Source organism: Gadus chalcogrammus, chromosome 12, assembly GCF_026213295.1.
Source record: "Gadus chalcogrammus isolate NIFS_2021 chromosome 12, NIFS_Gcha_1.0, whole genome shotgun sequence".
In the NCBI taxonomy this organism is placed as follows: domain Eukaryota; kingdom Metazoa; phylum Chordata; class Actinopteri; order Gadiformes; family Gadidae; genus Gadus; species Gadus chalcogrammus.
Window position 1 is genome coordinate 3,340,832 of NC_079423.1, and position 10,187 is coordinate 3,351,018.

General features: G+C 44.4%; 2 protein-coding genes across 3 annotated transcripts; both read left to right on the forward strand.

Moving 5' to 3' along the window:
* The first annotated feature begins 2,352 nt into the window (after window positions 1-2,352).
* On the forward strand, window positions 2,353-5,263 carry jun (Jun proto-oncogene, AP-1 transcription factor subunit). The gene has a single exon (XM_056604290.1). The coding sequence runs from the start codon at window positions 2,710-2,712 to the stop codon at window positions 3,709-3,711; it is 1,002 nt and encodes a 333-aa protein (XP_056460265.1). The 5' UTR covers window positions 2,353-2,709; the 3' UTR covers window positions 3,712-5,263.
* Window positions 5,264-7,174: 1,911 nt separating this feature from the next.
* Window positions 7,175-10,187, forward strand: caiap (CARD- and ANK-containing Inflammasome Adaptor Protein). Of its 2 annotated transcripts, XR_008897121.1 has the most exons (5): window positions 7,302-7,968; window positions 8,167-8,350; window positions 8,496-8,718; window positions 8,828-9,913; window positions 10,060-10,113. XR_008897121.1 is itself a non-coding variant. In XM_056604384.1 (4 exons), exons 1-4 carry the CDS (start codon window positions 7,389-7,391, stop codon window positions 9,572-9,574), a joined length of 1,734 nt encoding a protein of 577 aa, XP_056460359.1. In that variant the 5' UTR covers window positions 7,175-7,388; the 3' UTR covers window positions 9,575-10,187. The 2 variants fall into 2 exon arrangements, 1 of the variants encoding a protein (XP_056460359.1); XM_056604384.1 differs by having other exon boundaries at window positions 7,175-7,968; window positions 8,828-10,187.

The window sequence follows — 10,187 nt, forward strand, 5'->3', positions numbered from 1 at the left end:
GACAGACAGATAGACAGATAGACAGATAGATAGATAGATAGATAGATAGATAGATAGATAGATAGATAGATAGATAGATAGATAGATAGATAGATAGATAGATAGATAGATAGATAGATCATAAATGTCAACATGGAACATTGTTTTAAAGGAGTAGAATATAGAAAGAGAGCAGGGAATGAGAGGCTTGACATTGGCCCTGTTTCTGAGGTCTGCTAAAAGCTATAAATGCTTACGATGCACTTCAAGGTAACCTTATGTTACCTTAAGCTGTGTGTATGTGTGTGTGTGTGTGTGTGTGTGTGTGTGTGTGTGTGTGTGTGTGTGTGTGTGTGTGTGTGTGTGTGTGTGTGTGTGTGTGTGTGTGTGTGTGTGTGTGTGTGTGTGTGTGTGTGTGTGTGTGTGTGGTGTGTCTGTGTCTGTGTCTGTGCTTGTGTGTGTGTGTATTTGTGTGCGTGCGTGTATGTGTTTCTGCCTGCGAATATGCCCGTTTCCAAGGGACCACCAAGGCCGTCAAAATATAATAACATGGACACTCCCTGAAATAGTCAAAATGACAATTAAAACAGTCCTGCCTCAAACACACAGACTGTACTCTCTCTCTCTCACTCTCTCTCTCTCTCTCTCTCTCTCTCTCTCTCTCTCTCTCTCTCTCTCTCTCTCTCTCTCTCTCTCTCTCTCTCTCTCTCTCTCTCTCTCTCTCTCTTGTTGATTTCTTATTTGCCATATTTACTGCTAATAGAATATACAATAACAGAGTATAATGTAATAGGTCAATAACGAAATGAATATACTATATAATGAATATACTAAATTGACAGAGTTTTTTGTGTGGCTGGCCCCACACAATCCCCCTCGTGACTTCCTATTATTATTAGTAGCAGTGGTAGTAGTAGTAGTAGTAGTACTATTAGTGGTAGAAGGAGTTGTAGTGGTAGTAGTAGCAGTGGTAGTAGTTGTAGAAGTAGTGGTAGTAGTAGCAGTCGTAGTATTAGTAGTAGTGGTAGTAGCATTAGTAGTAGTAGTGGCGGTGGTAGAAGTAGTAGCAGCATTAGTAGTTGTTATTATTATGATTATTTTTTGGTTATTATTATATCAGAGGCTTATATTAAGAGTAATGTCAGAAAAAATATTATTGTTCTGAATTTATTATTATTGAACAGAATCATATCTATTTGAACCAATATAATTAATTCAGCAGATAATCGTATCCAACACGACTTCCAGTGAGTGAGATTTTATCAAGGAGCGGGGGTATCTTGCTCTAGGACAACGGTTACAGTGTGGACACTGGACACTGGGGAATACAATACAATACAGTCAAATCAGCCTAAGTGCATGCATTTATATACACCAGCTGTGATCAGAAAATCAACCAATTACAGATTAATTGAATGGAAATTGAAACTTTGAATTTAATATACGATATAATAGAATAGAATATGATTGATATGTATTTTATGATATAATATGATCTAATAATATATTTGAGTAGATTCTAGTAGGCCTATATTAAATAAGACTACAATGTAAAACAGTCCATTTATATTAATACAATTAGAGGCACAACGTTAGTTGATCTAAATGTCAATTTAGAATATAATTTAATATAATAAAGTAGATTATATGCTACGCGTGAAACTCCTAAGGTGGCGCAATTTGATTGGTTCACTATCTCAAGATATTGGGCAATATCCCATGATTGAGAGATCTCAAACTCGGGATATTGTTCTCATGGCGTGACATTCGTCTCGTCACCTCAGGCTCCCCCCGACACATAGGTCGATGGGGCTATTCCCCACTTCACTTCACTTCACTTCACTAATTGACTAATAGACTAATACTAATTAGACTAATATAGAACACAGTCCATTTATAGAAGTAGAGGCAGGTGAATTTAAAGGGCAACTTTTGATATCATATAATATAATATAATATAATATAATATAGATCAGAATAGAACGCAGTCAATTTATGATCACGCAATTAAACGCTTTACGGAAATTAAAAACAGTGTGTTTAAATATAAACATATACAATTGATATAGGTTATTACTTTTAAAGAATTTCTGAAAAAAGTCCTTAAAATTTGTGTTTAATATTGAAGGCTACCAACTATCCCGCCACTAAAAACAATACGTCATCCCAGAATGCACCGCGCGTCTCCCAGCATTACCTCATCCCACAATCCACCGCGATAGTTAGATTCTTCTGGGTGGTCGTCTAGGCAACGGACCTTATCTGAATATTCGGCTACGCCCCGTGAGACACCTCCGCCAATGGGAGAGCCCAAGCATGACATCATCGCTATTTTTAGCCAGCCAGGGCTCGCAGATAAGTTTTGCCTCCACGCTGTCCTGCTCAGAGTATATACACCAAACCACCGCGCGGGACTCCTCAGAGTAGCGCCCGGCAAGATAGCTACAGCACTTGGTGTTTTCTTTTTTACTATAACACTGTTAAGAGAGCACTTATATTATAGAGAACAGCGCTTTCCCGTTACAGCAGTCTCACCGACATCTGCTCTGCAAAGAAGGTCAATATCGTATCAGAATAGAGAGTTTCACACCGAACTCAACTTCCAAACTTTGGCGATTCAGACAGGACTGCGAGGGATCCGATGATCTTTCACTGACAGCTGACAGACCCGAAGACGAGGACTAGAAGTCGTTTTTGAAGAGACTTTTGATATTTGTGGGCTTGTCTTCTATGTCTACCAGGATGGAAACTACTTTTTATGACGACCCGCTCAACGCCTTCTCTCAACATGACAACGCGGGTTACGGATCATACAACAATCCCAAGCCCTTGAAACACAACATGACACTGAACCTCGCCGATCCATCGGGGACCCTGAAGCCTCACCTCAGGGCGAAAGCCAGCGACATTCTGACTTCTCCCGACGTGGGACTTCTGAAACTCGGCTCCCCGGAGCTGGAGCGGCTCATCATACAGTCCAGCAACGGCCTCATCACGACCACGCCGACTCCAACGCAGTTCATCTGCCCCAAGAACGTCACAGACGAGCAGGAGGGATTCGCGGAGGGGTTCGTCCGGGCACTGGCAGAACTGCATCACCAGCACATGCCCAACGGAACTCCTGTGAGTGTCCCATCGGCCCCGCCAGCCGCCGGGGTAAACAACGCTGTGCCACCACCACCTGCTGTTTCATCCGCGGCCGGTGCCACCGCCGTATACAATAACAATAGCACCATGCGTTCTGAGTCGCCCGTCTACGAGGACTTAAACACGTTCAACCCGGCCATCAGCACGGTCTCGGCCCCCAATTACACAACGTCCCCCCCGACCATATCTTTCTCCGCCGCCCCGCAACTTCCCATGTACGGGCAGCAGCATCATTCGGCTCCGCTGTCGCGAATCACGGCGCTCAAAGAGGAGCCCCAGACGGTCCCGGAGATGCCCGGGGAGACGCCTCCTCTCTCCCCGATCAACATGGAGAGCCAGGAGCGCATCAAGGCGGAGAGGAAGAGGATGAGGAACCGCATCGCCGCTTCCAAGTGCAGGAAGAGGAAACTGGAGAGAATATCGAGGCTCGAGGACAAAGTGAAGAACCTCAAGTGTCAGAACTCGGAGCTCTCGTCCACCGCCAACATGCTGCGCGAGCAGGTGGCCCAACTGAAGCAGAAGGTGATGAACCACGTGAACAGCGGGTGCCAACTGATGCTTACACAGCAACTTCAGACCTTTTGAGAAGCACATCGGGGTGAATAGCAAAGACTGTAGAAGTTGAACGAAATGGAACCATCGTTTGATAGTGAAATGGGCTGTATCTGGTAGAATTATGGCAGAGACTGGCGGGACCGGGGCCAGTACTTGAGTGCCACGCAGCCCCAAGTGGCGCAAACCGACGGGGCTGTGGACAGTGACAGTGGAGCCCGTGAGTGGATAACACCACGCAGGACATCAGGTTTGTCTATTAAACAAAGCAGAAGAGCAGGGCACAGACACATTGTCGAACTTCAACAAACTCTGCATGGGCCTGGTCGTGACCATCAAAGAAATTCAGTATTAAAGGACGAGAAGATCCTGCAATAGACAGTGTTTATTGGTTGGTTTCTTGTTGTGGTGTTTGTTGCTGCTGCTGTAGCCTCGAGACGCCCCCTTCAGGCGTGTTGCCTCCTCTGAAAGGCTGAGAGGCGGACTCAAAGCTGCCTGACTTCTTAATACAGTTAATACAGTACAATGTACTTTTCTTAATTGCAAGAAACTGTTTATTTACATTGGAAAAGCTTCAAGATTGACTTGTTCATTTCTAAAGTTGTTTAATGGGGTTTCACTCATTGTGATATGTATATAGTAGGCTACTTATGTTGTGTAATATGTTTTGTAATAATACTGTATAATTTTTTTATGTTGGTTTTCTGAGATTTCAGAAACGAATCAATATTTAAGGTATGAAATAAACCCATACAAACAGATAACTGTGTGTGCGTGTGTAGGGAATCGCTACAGTTGTGCTCAGAGCTAGCACAATAAAACATGTTGCAACATGTTGCAAGAGCTCTTAGCTCTCAGTACCTGGAGGTAAATTCCATTAGAGTCTGTAGTCTGTATTGATCCGAGCTAAGTGATAGTGTTTATTCAGGCCAACGGACCAATCTAGGCCAATGTGTGAACTGCAGAACTTCACTTGGCCACATATTGCATATTGTACTCAATTCAATTTAAAAACCTGATACCTCAGCCCTGCCTCCGTCCATACCTCTGCTATCGAGGGTCAAATCGGAGACCATAAGATTTAAGTTAGGATTTTCCCATTTATCTTCCACTATCAAATTAGCGAAACATGCATTGCGTTTGAAAAATGTAAGAACCAGGTTAGCCTACACTCTCACAAATCAAATCGCACCATTAACTTGGCATTCTACTGTCCTACACTAAACGTATGCAATATATTCAGTATAAGCCTAGGCTTATACTGAATATAAGCCTAGCCGTTGTCCAGCAGGCTACACTCATAGATACATATTTCACCTATTTTGGGTATATATTTTTGAAAGCAATGGTGCCTTCTAAAAGTAGGCCAACAAATCATCAGAGCGATAGGGTGTAATTTACATAATTAATCAAGTGAGACTTGATAAGGTGAGGATTAAATGAGAGACCCGTATCCTCGTAGCCCTCAAATAAAACTGACAGCGCCAACAGGGTGATATTTACTCTAACCACTAGGCGGCGGTACTTCTTAAAAAAGAAGTGACGCTCGCTGTAATCAAGCCAAATCAAAAATGATGCCGTCATTTTACATATTCTATTCTGAACCATTAAAAAGGAATTTCTCTGATGAGGCTGCCCAACAATACAAAATAAGACCCCAACTATGGATGGGAAGCCCACTATTTAGGGGAGCGGGAACACATAAAGGGAAATAAAAACCCATCTCTGACTTTAAAATCCTAAACCAGAGGCATAATGAAACATATTAAGGCCTACGACCCACCTGCAAATATTGGCAACAGACACAATTACAAACTGGTCACTTTTGCCTAATTTAAATAACTATCCAAACCCTAGCACTAGTCCACATTCAATCCAACTAATGTAAGGGAATGTCTCCCTCTCGTGCATCATCTTGCAAGCGTAGACCAATTGATTACTTATTTGTTTTTTCTTGCAAATGTGTGATTGGATTTATTCAATTAGGCTAATTTCATAAAGTATTATAGCCTAGGGCTTTTGCACACCGTTATTGTAAAACAGAATATATTTGGCTCATTTATTTATACGCCGTTTCTTTAAGTTATTTTGAAAAATAAATACTACCGTCCTAGATTGATCTTGCCCAAATTTGGTGTGGATGACATCATCCAGAACACCCCTTACGACCTTATAAGGTAGTAGCGAGCAGTCGGAAGATCTACGTCAACACCTTAGGCGTGGTTTACGGGAAGTGACTCACTTCAGTGCAAGTGGTTAAGCGCCGTATAGAAATCACACGGGCGCATTAATACATTCAAAATAATGCAGAAGCCGTCCCCTAAAAAAAGCATGGCACATAACCCATTGACGTTGAAGTCATATGTAAAAGAGGGACTACACTAACACAATATGTTTGCGACAAGTGATTCTTTAAATAACCTTTTGTGATACATCTAATAGTTACATTTTGAATCAACATTCCAGTTATACTATCATTAGGGCTGTGTTAAAGGCACCCAGTGCAACTTTCGAGGCTTAAAAATAAACATTCAATTTCTAGTCTTTTTTACACGTAGTAAGTTTCAATAACTGCATACCATTACATACCGACATTCAAGCAGCAAAGATGAGACGTTGTTGTGTGGTGAGAACTGATAGAAAATCGATAACAACAACAATGCCGCCATTTTCTTTATTTTTTGTAACCTACAATAAATAAAGCAGGCTTCCAGTCAATGGAAAAATGGCTTCTCCCCACCGGCGATTGTTGTTGTTTACGATTTTCTATCAGTTCTCACCACACAGCGACGTCTCATCTTTGCTCCTTGAATGTCGATATGTAATGGTATGGAGTTATTGAAACTTACTACGTGTAAAAAAGACTAGAAATTGAATGTTTATTTTTCATTGAATGTTTACATAAAGTTGCACTGGGTGCCTTTAAGGGCTATGCTACCTGAGCAGTGATGCAGTTTGCATTGTTAATAGCTGCCCTATATGCCTACCTGGTTGCTAAGGTGTGATGTGTCACTTAGTAATGAATAAACAGACAGAATAGAGCAGTGGCCTGCAGAGTGTAAAGCCGGATGTACTGACTATTAAGACTTAACATTTGAATTACCATGCTAAACAAAGTGAAGGGTTTTTGTTCCACTCAGGCAGCAGTAATGAACTCTAATCCCTACGCCATCCAGGTGGTCGGTTCGAAGCGGAGCGAGTTGAAATATGGGATATGGCATACAGAGGATTTGTTGGATCACCTGGTTACAGAGGGGGTGGTCAACCAAGCTAAGAGATCTGTGGTTCTGAACATCAGGACCCGAGAGGAGCAGAACTCCATGGTCCTGGATATCGTGTTGGCCAGGGGTGAAAGGGCATGTCGGAAATTCTTCCATCCATGCCTCATGCAGGCTGAACCAAAGCTTTACAAACAAATCAAGGCCTACTTGGGTTCAGCCAATGAGAAGATTGGAGATCCTAGAAGGCAGTTGATTGGATACCTACTGGAACGGGACAAGGAAGGATTGGGTAGGAAACCTCAGGAACATTACACTCAGAAGATAAAACGTTTATCCGCAAGGCCCGATTCATTCTCAGCGTTCCGAAATGAAGCCAGGGGGGCACGCGTGTCGCCTGAAAAAATAGGAAGACATGAACTGAAAGAACACCTGCAAGTTAACATATATGACATCATCGCCGCAGGAGGGGAGCCGTCCGTAGTGGAAAAGATGTTGAACCACGTGGACGTGAATGCTGTCAACTCTCTCCAGGAGTCCCTACTGCATGTAGCTGCCGAACACGGCCATCTATCCCTCCTGGGGCTCCTCCTACGCAGAGGGGCCAGACTGGAACTGAGAGATCAGGAGGGCCGAACGCCCCTTCACAGAGCGGCAAACAGGGACCACGGCGAGGTGGTACGGGCCCTCATGAAAGCCGGCGCCTGTCTGTACACCTTGGACGCACAGCGGAAGAATCCCGTCCACCTGACGGCAACAAACGAGGACTTGGATTGCGCCCGAGCCCTTTTGATGGAGGAGAGGGGCAGAGGGGTTGAGGACCAGACGGAGCCCACCTTCCTCCACAGAGCGGCCCAGGAGGATGACCAGAGCCTGGCCCGGAAGCTGCTGCAGGCAGGGGCTGCCGTGGATGTCCGAACCAGGCAGGATAAAACAGCACTGTTCTATGCCGTGAGTGGGAACAATGAAAGGACCGCAGGAGTCCTTCTTGAAGCGGGGGCTGCAGTGGACCAAGTGGTCCTAAATGAAGCTGTGAACCTCAACAATGGCTCCATGCTCCAGCTACTGCTAGGTGAGCATTAATATTCAGACTCCATGCTATACATGTTCTGAATAAACATTGAACAGGAAAAAATATATTTTTTTATTTTGTAAAAGAATGATCACAATACTTTTTTTTTATGTATTTTCATCAGATGCAATCATCACCTTGTTGATATCTGGTTGTGTTTCCGAAAATATAAGTAATCAATCATTATTCAAACCTCAGCTCACTCCAGAGGAGCCCTCAGTCCAGAAGCTATGGGCTCCACTCTCTTCTCAGCAGTCAAACAGAACTGTCATGCGGTGGTGGATATTCTAATCGACGGTGGTGCTGATGTCAACATGTGTGACCAACAGGGATACACTCCCCTCCTATTGGCTGCTGAACTGGGCCACACAGACACATTCAGGTATCTTCCCTTTTGGCAATGTTCAGACTCTTCTTCTAATATAGTTTCAGCTCTGCTACTAATATTCATTTATACGTGAACATATTCATAAGATAAAATTTATTTATAGGTACATCTATAATATCATAAAGATGTGTTTCTTCAGAGTTCTGGCAGGTAAAAACGCCAAACTGGATGTCAGTCTACCAAACTTGACGACAGCCTTACACCTGGCAGTGCGTAGCGGCAGTGAGCTTTTGGTACAGGCTCTGTTGGCAAAGGGATTGGATCCTAATGCAACTGGGCCTAAGGCATACACACCTCTACATCTGGCAGCACTCCACAGCCACCCAGCGCTGGTTGAGATGTTGTTAAAAGCTGAAGCCCAGGTAAATTCAGAGATAAAAAATAAATACCATCTCAATTTTAAATTTTTCATCATCCGTTGTTTCATCATGAACTTCAGGTGTTTTTTGCTTTTTGGTGTTCATTTTAAAGGCAAATGCTGTGGCCCAAGATGGAAGCACCCCTCTACATCTAGCCAGCCGGCGTGGCCATGCAGACGCACTGAACCGCCTGCTTCAGGTCAAGGTTCACACCGAGATCCGGGACCGGCAGGGCAGGACCGCACTGCACTGGGCTGCCTCGACCCAGACAGAAGGCCCAGCGGTGGACATGCTGCTGTCAGCCGGAGCCAACCCTGACGCCGCCGACAAGCAGAAGAAAACGCCATTGCACCTGGCGGCCGCGGCGGGGCAAACAGAAGCTGTAGCAGCGTTGTTAACGCACAAGGCGAGGGTTAGGGCTAAAGACATGCATGGCTCCACCCCTCTTCACTACGCGGCAGGCCGGGGGCACGACGAGGCGGTGAAGCTCCTCCTGTCGGCGCAGAAGAAACATGGAGTAGACCAGAGGAACACGTGGAGGAAGACGCCGCTCCACACCGCCGCCGAGAAGGGCCACACCGAGGCAGTTGCCTCACTCTTGAGGGCGGGGGCAAAGGTCAACACGCTTGACAATTGTAAAGACACTCCCCTCCACTGTGCCGTCCGGGCGGGCAGCAGGGACGCAGTGAGGGAGCTGGTGAGCTGGGAACCAGGGAAGGGTAGGCAGGGGGGCAAGGCTGACCTGCAGGCTGTTAATAACGTGGGGAAGACTCCACTGCAGGTGGCCGAGAGCGAAGACACACAGGAACACAGGGATATTGTAGCTATAATCAAGAGAAAGATGGTTCTTATTAAATAGACGACAGCCAAGAGACAAACGTCAAGTGAGACTGCTTCTTGCTGAAGGCCTCACCTTCAGCCATTTAATTCTTGTTGGCAATGTGGGGAGCAAAACAAAATAAAGAAAAAGCTCAAGAGAATAGTTATTCACGTTCAAGATATTCTGTTTGTGTGTTTATGTGACCTTAATTTCAGCCTTGGGGCTGTTGATATATAACGGGAGCTTTGTAGATGGGTGCGGCTGTAGCGCAGATGGATGAGCCCATCCGGTTGTACAATCCATGTTGTAACAGTTTCACCTTCTCACCATACGGGGGAGCCATCAGACTTATAGTTAAGAGTAAAATAGCATCGAAGCGTAAACCATTTGTTCTGATACATTTTATGGGTTATTTTTTTCGGTTTTTTGGAATGTGATTAATGAAATTGTAAATAATTTAAATGTTATTTTCATATATTTATGTCCATTGTTTGTGTCCGTCTTTACTATGTAATTTATTGTAGCGTGGTGCTGATGACGATCCCCTTTGTCACGTGACACTGTTGTTTTGGTCCGAGTCCATGTGCATTAGCCCATTTCCAGACAAAATGGCAAGGAACGAAGAGAAACAACAAGGGCGATTGAATAGACT